General features: G+C 33.0%; 1 protein-coding gene across 2 annotated transcripts in view; it reads right to left on the reverse strand.

Moving 5' to 3' along the window:
* Positions 1-14,291, reverse strand: part of LOC128184630 (toll-like receptor 6) — a 41,427-nt gene extending 27,136 nt beyond the window's left edge. The window contains exons 1-4 of one of the 2 annotated variants that reach the window (XM_052854186.1): positions 14,079-14,291; positions 12,966-13,769; positions 12,765-12,842; positions 2,286-5,890 (exon numbers count right to left, since the gene is read on the reverse strand). In XM_052854186.1, the coding sequence (XP_052710146.1) occupies positions 3,001-5,890; positions 12,765-12,842; positions 12,966-13,006 (3,009 nt within the window). In that variant the 5' untranslated portion in view covers positions 13,007-13,769; positions 14,079-14,291 and the 3' untranslated portion in view covers positions 2,286-3,000. The remainder of the gene's footprint in view (positions 1-2,285; positions 5,891-12,764; positions 12,843-12,965; positions 13,770-14,078) is intronic. The other variant, XM_052854187.1, reaches the window with a different exon arrangement.
* Between the last annotated feature and the right edge of the window lie 504 nt (positions 14,292-14,795).

The raw sequence follows: 14,795 nt of genomic DNA on the forward strand, positions 1-14,795 counted from the left end.
TTATATCTTTGTCATACTGATCAAATTTACTATAAAAAGTATTATATTTAGGAGAAAAATATTTCCTGTTAATTTTGATGCATAATGTTTGGTTTAATTGCGTCCCTATATTTGTATTCCTAAATGGTAATGTTTGAAAAAAAACAAAATTTTTAACACAATAAAATTTGCATATTAATTCACCTTATTACACAATTTTTGTTTATGTTTGTATACGTAAAATCTACCTCTGGGGTCACGATTTGAACAAATTTGAATCAACATTATCTGAGTTTTTCTGGCCAAATGGTGTGTGAGAAGATATTTATAAAATATTACCAAATTTTCAAGATAATTTTTAATTATCTCCCCTTTAATGAGGGCGTTTAACATACATCGATCACCTAAACATAAGGACGTTTTGTGCTTTCAGCTCAGGTGAGCTAAAATGTTTAAGTACCTTCACAATGCACTTTGAATTTTTCTTTTTTCAATGTGCGCTAAATAATTAATTGGTCTCAAATTGAGCATACTTTGAAAAAAATGTTAAAATTGCGCTTTTGTTTTTTTCCCCAAGAGCGTTGCATTATACCTTCCATGTTCTACACATTTCATATTTTTTAAAAATCGGACCCTTCTTTTCTAGTAATCGACCCATCCGAGTCGTAGGATTCAAGAAAAACGAACTTTAAAACATCTATGCATGAGCTTGCTTCAACTTCTAGCTTCTTTCTTTTTAATAATGATTTAAAGGTTATTTAATTAGTGTATATCCATTACAAAATTGGCACTAACATTAAGCTCATTTCTAACTTTTCCACTAACTAAGAGTTAAATTAAAAGCTTTTCGCCCTATCATGCTTTCCGGCACATTTGGTTAAAAGTGGCTCTTGAAATGAAGAAATTTAAAAAAAAAACAACTTCCAATCCCCTTTAAGTCTGGCCTTTATCAGGCCCGCACCTAGAACGGCATTACAAAACATATTTAAAACTATATATTGCTCGATTCTACGTGTATTACTTATTGATTGTATACGTATATTGATTTTACAAATTATAGCTTTTCTATAAATAAGAAGTGATAAACAAATGTCATTTAAATAAAATTTATTTCTTTTAATATGAACTTTGTATTCCCTTTAGGAACTCTTTCTGACCCCTAGCGGCCATGGTTTCAAGAAACTTAAATCTCTAGCCAACTAGTACTAGTATATGGTATCAGGAAGCTTATGCGATATGAGAATTACAAGCTATTATTCCTGAGACGAAGATTTTCTTTTAAATATGCAACTCAATGTGAAAATATGAAAATTTAACAACAATAGCAACAACTGGGAAATTTTGATTGGGTCAGGTCAGCTAAAATTAATTCTTGATGCATGCACTGTACATGTTAGCTGTATTGAATTTTTACTGTAGTCCCTGTAGGCATCTTATTTATGATTTTAAAAAAATATCCATGAAAAAAAAAATTCAATTTAGCAAATGCTACATATATACGTTAAATTACTTTTGCCATATCAATGTTATTGGATTAATCAAACAGAAAAAGGATACATGTAATTGACATTGTCCTTTGATGAATCATTTAAAGAGCTTTATAAACATTCCAACTGAAAATTGACTGCTTTTCATGTGTACCTTTCTGCTTGGCGTTTCTTAAGTAAAGATCACTTATAAAGAGTAGATACTTTAGAAAACACATCAATCAATCCTTCAATCTTTTTTTTACTCCACTAATTATTGAGAATCGACTTTGATATAAGGAGAAAAGTATTTCAATGTTTTACTTAGCCCTTGATCTGACGAGATCACATGTAATTGATACGGGAAAAAATTCCTTTGCAAATATTTTTCCTTGTAATTCTTTCGTTTTTACTCAAGTATTTTTCGATTAAATTTGAAAATAAAAAAAGAATCGGCAAGATTAGAAGCGTTTCAGTTTTCTATATACATGTGTAAACATCAAAAACAAATTCGATTACAGCTCATTTCTTTAAATAAGAAAGTAAGATTGTAAAACTTTTTCTTTTAAATTTTTATATTCAGTTCATGTCATACATATAGGTTTAAACAATGAAATATATGTCTAAATATTTTGTATACTTATAATAAATTACCAATCACTGCAGTATAATACAAAAAATGGCAATCAGCACCTTATCATTCAATTACATTATAAATATCAGTAGAATGCTACAATATTATGAGACTTTTATTGCACGACCACCTTGCTTATTGCACACATTATAATATTCAATGAAAAATTTGCTGCCATGCATGTGAAGAGTTGGTTTGGTACATACCTTTTGTCATATGTCGAAATACGTCTTACGTTTTTACTACCCCATCTTCACCGTTTAAAATAACAATGTTTTGATTTATTAATTAGATAAATAAATTGTCGTTAAAATCACAAACTGATTGTATGTGTACTACATGTATACAATTTATGTCTGGGTGACAAGAATTTTATTAAATTTTTAAAGAATAAAATGAATACCAGATTGTTAAAGTCACAAACATATCAAGACTTGATGTGAATTTAATAACATGACCCTCTTTGAGTAATTTTGTGTTTGATTGATATGTTGTTAACAAACCATTGATTTTGAATGAAATAGGAAAATTTAAGCTTTCATTTTTTTATTATATGAAATAAATGCGAAAAAAAAAATCAAAACGTACCATTCAGAAAAAAATATTTCACTAACAAACAAATTAAGTGTAATCACTATGCCACAAGTTGATTTAATCTGATAGAAATGTTGGTGGCCACACACAATGGTAACCATGCAATTCTTGCACAAGAATTTAAATGGTTACGTGCATACTGAAATCTGATAAGCACAAAGAATACATTGCTTTGTTTGTAGAAAGTTCTACTTATTGCTTAATTAGTTTTTCCTTCGTAACATCTTTTTAAAAATCTGCATGAATACGCCTCGGATCACCTCCCCGGCAAACTGAAATTACCTCGATCGCACCCCTCCCAACGGAACGGAAACAAAGATAATGATATCATTTATTTTGTAGAAGAGGTTTAAGAACAATGCCGTTTTTGTGAGGTTTATCTAAATTATAGTGACCAGATTTCCAACATAAATTCATCTTATATCTATAATAAAGAAAAAACAATGTAAAAATCATCAAAAGTAGTATACAGCATGCAATTGTAGCAATTATCACAACTGCAATATGAACACTATTCTCGAAAAGAACTGCTTCAGGTGCCGTAATGTTACAGTTCTGAACACTTGAATTGTGACAAATAGAGTTGTTGAAACCGAACACTATCAACGATCTATTTGTCAATATTGGAAGAGTGTTTATCCTAAAATCACAGTCACATGGCCATGGATTGCCCGATAATGTGATATTGTCTACGATCCAGAGCATTTTTACAACAGAATCTGGAAGAGTCATCAGTCGATTGTGATTAAGATACAGGACAGATAAAGATTCAAGATACGAAAAGGCACCGTCGTCTATAAAAGATATTTTGTTGAATTCGAGATGAAGTTCTGTTAGATTTGGAAGATTTTCGAAGACTCCATCGGTTATTTGATCAATGTGGTTATTGTTCAGATAAAGACTTTCTAACTGCGGTAGACCTGTAAAGCTACGATTGCCTAACGTTAAGATACCATTATTGTCGAGATGAATAACTCTTAAATTGATCAGCCTATCGAAACTCCTTGTATATACGCTGGGAATGCTGTTTTTGTCCAACAAAAGTTCTGTTGAATTGGCGGGAAACTTGGCCGGAAGTTTATTCAAGCCTCGATTTGAACACTGAACATAATGATATTTATCTGAACTGCTATTATAACACGAGCAGCCCACGGGACAGACGGATAGACAACCACATTGTTCATCATCGCAACAGGTGCAGGTTTCTTGGCAGATTTGGTTATACGCACACAACATATTACCCGGTTCTACGGTTGATAAAAGAACGGGTGTTCGAATCTTATATCCTGCTACACACTTAATCTTGTAAATATCGCCAACCAAGGGATACTCCGAGTCCATGCTGATATCATTTACTCTATTTCTTAGCCAGATCAGGTTGCAATCACAGTGATAGGGGTTGCCTGAGATATATACCATCGTTTTCTTGCTTTGTTGTGAGGGTACAACTAGATCGTTCATCTTAATAGTCGTCAATTTATTGTTCTGCAGGGAAAGTCTGCGAAGAGTTTGGTAGTTCTTTACCGCAAATTGCAAAACTTCATTGATTTTGTTGTCAGATAAATCTATACTTTCAATATTTTTTGGAAACATTCCACTTTTTAATTTTATGGACAGCTTATTGTAGCTTAAGTCTATAGAAAGGAGATTGTCCAGCGGCAGAAATTCAACCGATATCGTCTCTAAGACATTATTATGTAATTTAAGTTCAGACAATAATTGCAAACCTTCAAAAGCATCTATTTGAATGTACTGTATATTATTGAATGAGAGGTCAAGAGTTTTTAGTCGGGGAATATGAGAGAATGAACCATTTTGGATATCGGTGAGACGGTTTTTAGAAATGTTCAAGTGTTCTAGATGCTGTAAACCTTCAAAGGAACCGGAAGACAACTTTCGTATATGGTTGGAACAAAGATTTAACCATTGAACCGTTCTGGACATCCTAAAATTTGGAATACGTGTAAGATCGTTTTCTGAAATATCTATCTTCAATACGGACTCTAGATCATAAAATACGGTTCTTTCAATTTCCTTAATTTTATTTCCGCTCAAATCAAGGTTAAGGGCGTTAACAAGACCCATAAAAGTTCCATTTTTTACTTCCGTTAATTTGTTTTGATTTAAGTGCAAAAAACGCAATTCATTCAAGTTATGAAATGTATCAGAAGGTAATTCCGTTAGACCATTGTTTCCCATATCTAGATTTTGTAGATATCTAAGGTTAGATAGTATGGTTTTGTTCAATTTAGTTATCACATTACCCTGCAGCTGCAGATCTTTCAAGGTATGAAGATTTGGTAACGAAAACCAAACTGCATTGTCAAGACCAGCATTGTCTAGTGTTAGTACCATTACTTTGCGGAGAACAGAAAATGTTGCTTTTGGAACCGATGAAAGAGGGTTCCTTCCAAGTCCAAGCACCTGGAGTTCAAGAGTTCGTGAAAAAAGAGAGGGCGAAACTTCTGTTATAGAGTTGTTCGTAATATCCAGATATGTAATTTCAGGTATACTAGAAAAAGCGTCATCTTCTATGCTAACAAGGTTTCCATCAGCAATTCGGAGGTCTTTTAAATATGGTACAGATATAAAATCTCTTGATGATATGTTCGATATGGAGTTTTTGTCTAAAATTAAGGTAGAAAGGTTCGGGAAAATTGTTTTGTTTTTACAATTGAGACCAATTGAATCCATAGATGCCAGTTCGTTCTTTGTAAAATTTATATATTTCAAATCCCCTGACCGGCAAAGATCAGGCAGTTTGGTTACGTGACTTGATGTAATGGTGATGTGGGTAAGTTTAGGTACGTGATAAAATACAGAATCCTCAAATTTCAATTTTCCGGCGGATTTGATTTCAAGTTGTTCAAGAGACTTTAATCCAAGCAGAAAACTCCCATGCATGAATGAAATTTGGCAGTTTTCAATGTAGAGTCCAGTAAATGATGAAAGCGACTTAAACACGTCAGATCGAGCTAGTGATGTGGATGCCTCAGAGGAACACATAATATATAAAACGCTGGGAACACTGGTACGGATCACAGAGAAATCAACTACCGGACTTACAGCGTCCAAACGGCAAACAACACTGATTACCTCTCTTTGAATATCTCCTTGGTAACAACCACACATTCTTGGACACGGATATGATGTCAGGACATCTGCACTTTGCGTCAGCGAAATAATGAGAACTATTCCAAATAAGGTGGAACGCCATCTGATTGAAAGAATGCATGTTGAAAAGCATTTCAAATATCTTGCTTACTAATTCTTACAATTGCATAGATATTCTGTTTGAAATACACATACCGCTATACATTTAGTGAATGCCGGTGATGTCATGACATTCGTAAATAAGATCCCAATTTAAATTTTGATTATGATATAATGGTATATCTTAAAAGAGAAGTTTTTAAAGCCTTGTGATGAAAAACTCACGAATTAACGATTAAGTTACACCCTAAACATTGAATGGAAACTTTAATTATAATGAAATAAATGTAAAAGCATGTAAATGCTCGATATCTTCTAGAGTCGGCTAGGATTGCTTTGTACATACTATGTGTAGGTAAAACTACATGTACATGTATTTTAAGGAATAAGGAATCATTTTTGAATGTTATGAGGTGATCAAATACGGCCGAAGTGATCAAATAAATCCCGAGGGGTTTTATGATAGATTTGATCACGCCCGACATTATATGATCACCTTATAATATTCGAAATGATTTCTTATTTCTTATATTTATATAATTTTCAGCAGTTGTACAATTACGTATAAAAATATTCATTAATGAAATGTATTGAACCATATATTACAAACTCGATTCGTGGTATTATCACGACAAAAACACTGGAAAATGTAAATATAAATCAATGCAATGCTTAATCTATGTAATCATAGATCGTAAATTATCCTTATGGGAAGGAAAATTTAAATTGCAAAAATTAAGGGCTAATTATGTTTCCATTTTGAGTGATTTTCGAAAATAATAATAAGACAGAGAGAACGGCGGTCAATCAGTTTAACTTCGAGCTCGATATTTCATATATTGAAAACCAGTTTAGAGGACCAGTCTATGTTAGAATGTAAGAAGCAGCCATCTTTACGAAAGCCGAGAAGGATCATTCGAGATTTGAGATTCAAAATACGAGATTCGAAATACGAGATTCGAGATTCGAAATTCGAGATTCAATATCTAAATTAACCAATCAAATCATGGATCTGAAACCTGTATCCTAGCAACATCAAACTGTTCTAAATAAAGATCATTCGTACATGCTCTTTCCTACAAATAAATGTCTTAATAGCTCTTAATAAATGCTATGTTCACTTCTCCTTACCTAACTAAATAATTATGTGTATTTACTTTTACACAGAATATCTAAGTAAACTAGAAATTATGCAGTGTGCTTTGCGGATCTAAGTGATTTTGTTTGCCCTGGTGCATTTCCACCTGATGCGTTTGAACCCTGGGGTATTTCACCACCAGTAATAGTTTAAAACCCGGGTTTATTCACCCCTTTTGTGTAAAAATGCGGTTATGGTAGAGAACTTCATAAGCGTAGCTAATTTTTTCTGTAGGGGGTCCTAGGCCAATTTTAAAAAATTTTACTATGTAAATTTAATAAGCTCCAATTTTCCCGAGGAGGGGGTCCAGATCCCCTGACCCCCTCCTTTCTAGATCCCCGCATGAAGATTAGTACATGTATCTAAATAATCTAAATATAAATAATCTGTCCTGTTTCACTAATAAATATAAGCATTACTCATCGTTATTATGTATGCATACAGTGATACACTAGTACTATGATTATAAACAAATCATTGAGATATTATCACATCATACGGAATTGTTAATAAATACAATTTTTTTCCTTTTCCTCAGTAAACAACTTATTATGAGTCTTACTTTTGGAATTGTTTTCAATATAGAAGGATACCTACTCTCTACAGTTAAAGGTAGGGATGATAGGGTGCCAATTTGTTCACATTGCCGATTTCTTGTGCAGAGAACAGTAAAACTTTTTAAAAATTTGATTGTGCATGAATATTTCAAAATTAATTGTTGTACATGTATTTTGTTATAATTCATTCATTGATATATCAACAAGAAAGAATAAAAGCATATGTTTCACAGCCAAGTTAAGTTTCTCTGTAGTTTCCTACCCCCCCCCCCCCCCCCCGGCACCAAAATTGACAATAATTACATATAAGTCATACAAATGTTTACTTTTTTTGTAAGTAAATCTCTAAAGATGTAAATAAGCACTGCAAACAAAGATGTGTGTATTTAATATACTACTACATTACACTTAGCCAGATAAAATGTAATCAGGATGAAGCTACAAGGGGTGAGTGGAGCAAATTTACCAATTTGTCGCCATACACACAGAACACCAAATAAAGAAACTGTGAGTGGTGTATGGAATGCATAAAAGATGGCGGCAAATTATCTCAAATAATCAGTGCAAAAATCAACAAATAGGCTGTTATTTGTTACATATCCTGCAAAAACATTGATAAAAAATGTTATCGTCCCATAACATAGCCGATTATGTAAATGTGTACATATGGTCAACGTACATGTAATTCTAATATACAAGAAGGCGGACGTATCAGGCGGGGATCCAGAAAATTAAATTTCAAAAATGATCGGTTGAAATACATTAAATGCTTTGAAAATTGTTTTAAACTATCGCACGGGTCAAAATGCATGATAGAAGTTATGTACAGTGTAATTGGAAACTTTCATTTTATATCAATATGTAGTATTACCTACATGTATTATAACAAATGAGAGTATAGCACAACTGCCACAAGCAATACATGTCCTTTACCGGCACCACCTCCCTCCCCATAAAAAAATGAAACAATTGTCGTTTTATTTGCTAAAATGTGTGTGGTTCAAGATTTTTCTATAGGACATACCCGATTAGAATTGAAAAAGAGTCGTACGTTTAAAACTAATTTTGTCAAATTTTTTAGATTCATTTGGTTATATTTTGGTCCATTTGGGTAAATAGATGCACCAGTGCAGCTCTTATTTATATATAATCAGGCCATAAATTCAAAATATTTTCAAAAATTAATAGCTTTAAATCCAGTGGATGAAAAAAAAGAAAGCAAGTCGAACTCGATGAGTGCTAATACCTGTGTTGAATGAATGGTACAGTAGGATATGTGCAAAAAGTCCCGTCTACTCTTTCCTACTCTATATTTATTGGAATATTAAATCCGATTATAAGAGTCAAATTAAAAATCAAGTACGTATATGTACCTGTTTATCAAAAGTAAAACTACTCAAAATTTATTTACAGTGCATCGTTATGGAGCTACACAGAAAGTTTTATATCAATTTGCCGAGCCAAATAAAAAATACCTGGAAAACGAAGAGAAAACAAAGTGGGGACAGAATAACTGGCAAACCAATTAGGACTATATAGCCCCCCCCCCCCCCTTGAAATGTATATACTGAAAACAGATTATTGGAGTACAACATCCGCACACAATTTAAAGAAAATTTCATGTTTTTTTTATCATTTTCGCTAGCTAATGTAAGACATCACAAATACCCCAAACCCCCTCACGGAAAAGGAAATGCTAGGTGATGAGAGAGAGAGAGCGAGAGAGAGAGAGAGAGAGAGAGAGAGAGAGAGAGAGAGAGAGAGAGAGAGAGAGAGAGAGTCGATGTAAATCACAGGTGCGCTAACACCGTTAAAATTAAAGCTTGCTAGTTGGTCTGCCATACCCTAGCTACCTCCTCTCTGCTCTCCTTTTAGAGGCTTAATTATTGTCTATATATGCTTGTAACAAATCAAATCAATTTCAAATTCTAAATCAAAACTGAATTTGACACTACAAAACTCTCTCTCTGTCTTTCTGTCTGTCTCTCTGTCTGTCTCTCTTTCTCTCTCTCTCATATCGACAATGGCATTGCCATACCCTACAATAGACTATTCTTATCTGGATTTTTGTCTTTGAGGTTGTAAATCATTATATCTTCTATGGTTTAAAACTTTATCATAACCTATATTTTGACATGTCGATTATTTCATTGAGTTTCGTTTCATAGCTAAAACATTTAGATTAAACAGATCTTTCTTCGCGAGCCGATTTTTACACAGTTGGGGCGAATACACTTCGGGTTAAAATTGTTCGGGGGGAAATACATACAGGGCAAACAAAACCACTTAGATTCGTAAAGCCAACAGTGTTATTTCTAATTTAATTGTTTATACTGTGTGGGGTTAATTCATCAATGTTAATTTAACCATTTTATAACCACTATATAAGAGCTATTAAGACATTTATTTGTAGGAAAGAGCATGTACGAATGATCTTTATTTAGAACAGTTTGATGTTGCTAGGATACAGGTTTCAGATCCATGATTTGATTGGTTAATTTAGATATTGAATCTCGAATTTCGAATCTCGTACTTCGAATCTCGTATTTTGAATCTCGAATCTCGAATGATCCTTCTCGGCTTTCGTACATCTTGGAGTTGAACGGAGTGCAACAGTTTACGTGCGAAGGGAATATTTGAAACATCCAAAATATACGTGTGCCGTTTATGTGAAGTAAATTGAGGTTTAATATTTCAATGCGTTGACATTTTCATTTGTGACGGTGGTTTTAGCTTGTTTTGATTTTCGTTTAGCATGTTATAGTTTCTTTTTATTTTAACTTGAGAGGAACCGTCGTCTTTATTTTTCGAATTTAAAATGTTTACTGTAGACCGGTTACTCAGACAGCTGATTGCTTACATGTACCTGCGCAAAATCTGATGCACTATCAACATATTATAGAATACTATTCATTATGTTGGTACATGTAATTCGGTTCGATCCCTACGTAATGGTTGATTAATACAACATGTTTTATTAAGATGCACAGCAATTTTAATCTAAACGGATATTGTTCTCGCTGCTAGAAATATATAAGTATATATGTGATGAAAAATGAATTGAGTTTTTCTTTGTTTAGTGCATTTTTCTCTTGTTTTAATTGTTTACAAATTTCTGTTCACTAACCTGAGAGTCAAGCGTCGAGTTATAAGCAATATAACAGAGCTTTGCGCACAGTGCTATTGCATGTTTGTACACAAAGCTGAGGTCATGCCTAAGTTCGTTTATATTTTAAATGAGCTATGATGAATAGGAAATACCAAGTTTTAAAATCTTAAGTTGAATGTAAAAAATGTCACAGGATTAATTATTTTAGTTTCATGTTTTCATTTCCCATTGATCATTTCTTTACATTCACTCCGCTTCATTCATACTATCATACATAGTATGATAGTAGTACGAGAGGTCACGTGGTTACGTTTGGCGGATGGATCAATGAATGAATGGGTGTGTTAGACTGGTTTTTCGGGTTTTAGTGCGCATGTCCGTTTCTATAATCACCTAGCTGTACTTGTGGAAACCCATTTATTAGATTACATTCAAATACTACAATAAATTCAGCGTCATTTACACAAAAGGCCTTTGAGTTCTTGTTGTTGTTCCCAAATGAAGCTCAGAAAATATTATATCAGCTACCCCTTGACAAAAACTCATGTGAACAAAAACATGACTCAAACCAAGCTATGTATCTTTCTTATAATTCTACGATTGACGCTGAAATTTTGGCCGATCAATAGAAATGTCTTGCTAAAAGGATGATATGCTGTAACTACTTTCTGGTGCCCCTTCTTCAACGATATGATTAATTGCATAAAATTCACACAAATCTTTGATAGTTTTTTGAACACAAGTAAATAAAAACGACGTCTTTTAAACAGTTTCCATAGTCCTGATGCATTATTATAACGAGGATAAAAGCATTATCGGTGTTCTTAAAAAAACATTGCAACGGAAAATCATCTTCGTTTGTTTGTAGACATTTGTTGTTTTTTAATAAAGATGAAAATAATGGGTGGGCCTTGGTACAATATAGCGACATGCCTGCCAATATATAAATTTGAATTTTAGTTCTTTAACATATGTGACAACATTTTTCAGTGAAGTTTATTCATCAATCAAGTGAGTAAGGATATGAAACATCATACGAAATGAATTCATGCCTGGTAAACGACAATTGTTTATAATGGAGAAGGCCAATTAAATTTTTCAATGTTTTTGATATGAGGAATTGAGCGCATTTATTCTGGTGCATTGAGGTACACTTTTCTTCTTTCATATATATAGGATTTTTAAAAAATAAAATACAATAACTAGTGAGTATTGGGGAGAGAAAATGTACCTTAATGCTCTCATGTAATTTAATCCTATTATAAGTAATGGGGGGGGGGCTAAAATAAAAGGAACTTGAAGTTAACCGTGAATACCAACTGAAAATGTAGTTATTTATACTGCATATAATCTTATTTTTGGTAAAAATGGTATTCTATAAAGATAAATATGTCAAAGATTAAGTATGTGCAAAAATAAGTGTAAAATTCGGATATTCATTTTTGGTTAATCTACCGAGGGGCCACATGGCACAATATCCTTTGAACGCCCATATAGAGCGATGTGGCCCATTGGGCCTCATGTTTTAATTATTTTTTGTCAATGTATGGATTGTGTATATGTACAATGTCATGTAGTACATGATTTAGTTGTTCATTGGTTATATTTCGATGGTAGGTAAAACAATGAATGTAAGAATATTTTATATTGGCATCACCAATACGGACATTGTACATTAGCACCTTCAGTTAACAGGTATTAGGAATTTTCAGCTTGAATTGCCCGTGAAAATAATGTTTAGCAAAAATATGAAAACGCGTTCAATTAACTGAATCATGTGAACAAGAGATTAAGTTTTCTATAATAACAATATTATACGTACATATTTAGTCCAATATTTAGATACTGAGTGTATTCCAATTTAGAAGAGGGGGGAGGGGGTAAAGAAAATAACAAAATGTTACTTAATCACATTTCATTGCCTTACAATTTTATCCCTTACATTATTTCGGTTTCTAGTTCGATTACTGAAATCACACTATAATTAATTTCATTTATCAATTGTTCATCAATCATTGTTCGGCGTTCATATTTCGTGAACTAATTTGATTTAAACAGAGAACATAAAACTTACAAATTCTTCTCCTGAAACAAAGCTCGAACTTTTAGGCAGCCCAAAAAAGATTCGTCATTATTCGTCTTTGATCGCCACCTATCAAGATGACAATAAAGACCTCGAAATTTTATTCTACACTGATATTGTGTAACAGATTTATAGAATAAAAATCAAAGTACTCGGGAAATATAAGTAAATCAAAAGTATATTAAATCATACCTTCTTATAAGTAGAGACATAAGAAAATTGCTCCTTTTCATGCATGTGCACTGTACGTAACGGACAAATTTAAATAGAGTATAGGTGAAGTCATAGCTTGATAAAGGGGCGGCCGGTTGAAATGACTAATCTAGGGTTAAGTCAGTACATGCGCAAAGGCTAAAATAAAACGACAAGTGTTTCTCTAGTGTTAAAAATGGAGAATAAGTTTCCTCCTGACAGCTGATCCTAGGCTAACTGTCTTCGGTTTGGATCTAAAATTCACATAAGTTGTATCATTTGTAGAATACTTACCATTAACATGTAAAAGTTTAATCTCTTTTGTTAAAAACATTCATTATGTAAAATTAATCTCTTGTAAAATTTCCCTGTCATTCAGAACTAGTAAGACTTCCTCCACCTACCCCGATCTGAAAGCAATTTTAAATTGAAATACGAATCTCCATGAAAAAATTCTTGACGAGTAACTAATAATCAATAAAAAAGGAAACTATAAGAAAAATTAACTCGGACAAAAAAATAGTAAAAACAAATCACTAAATTAAATCCTGATATCTACACTGATATCTACACTTGGAATAATGCCCAAGTTGTGCTTTTCTTTTTCTAACTTAAGACGCTCTTCTTCAATTTCGAGACATTGTCGTTCGACTTGCAGTCTGTCTTCCTCAACACGAAGATGCTTTTTTTCTACGACTAGTCTTTGTTGTTCAATCTCAACAAGTGTGCACGTAGAGTTTTCATATCCAATTTCGACTCTTTTCCGCTTCTTTCCCACATCTTTTATCAAAGTCACTTGTTCATCTACAAAAAAGAAAAAAGTAATTTTAACTACAGATGATACAAACAAACAAGTCTACCCGGTAAATTTTTTTTTACTTATTTCCATTGTAAATGCTTTTAAAAACAAATGCCTAAAATATAAAAAAATTCACAATTTCAAAAAAATGTATCATTTGTCCTTAAATCCCTCTTTCACACACTCTCTCTCTCTCTCTCTCTCTCTCTCTCTCTCTCTCTCTGTATTTACTTTTAAAATGATTTTCAAAAGACAAAAAAGACAATTAACATAGATGTTCTTTAACTGTACGAATTTTACACTATTTGACTTACAATTGTCTGCACTTTCCATAATAGAAGGGGCATCTGTGGGCATGGGGTCGCTGGCTGATGTCGTGGCCTCGTCCAGCACGTCTATCTCCCTTCCACGCTTGTTATTGATGTCGGACCAACGATTCCTTCAATTCTCGTCCATTGGGGTTATGGACACATTGGATGGTAGAGACCCCCCCCCCCCCCACCAGTTTTTCATTGTTTTCTTTTATTAAGCGCCAGCTTCTTCTTGCTTTCGCTAGACTTGCAAGTCCATTTCTTTTTAACATCCTCCCCAGAACGCATGACGTTAGAACAATTAACTGCATTTACTCTTCCCAGGCCTTTCTCTTCATACTGTTGCACACTGCTGTACTTTGCTTGGCAAATAGCAGTTGTTTCCTTTTTTCAACTTCTTCTGTTAAAATAGATTATTCAGAAGTTGAAAAATTGGGATTTCTTTTGCTGTTCTGTGCCATTTTTGGAGAGTTCCACGTTGTAAATGCACGAAGTGTTCGCTGTTCAGTTTTTAAATCACGGCAAATACGATCGAACACTAAATTTTACGGTAGCATGATGGGGCTATATTTTAGGTTTACATATTAAAATGGTATGGTTGCAACAATTCTTTATGTTGATTCATTTTATTTCAAATTTATAACTGATGCTCATCGTAAATGATATTAATGTAAATGTATTAATTATAAAAGATAAAAATAACGTTTTTGCACTTATTTT

This window comes from Crassostrea angulata, chromosome 5 (assembly GCF_025612915.1).
Source record: "Crassostrea angulata isolate pt1a10 chromosome 5, ASM2561291v2, whole genome shotgun sequence".
In the NCBI taxonomy this organism is placed as follows: domain Eukaryota; kingdom Metazoa; phylum Mollusca; class Bivalvia; order Ostreida; family Ostreidae; genus Magallana; species Magallana angulata.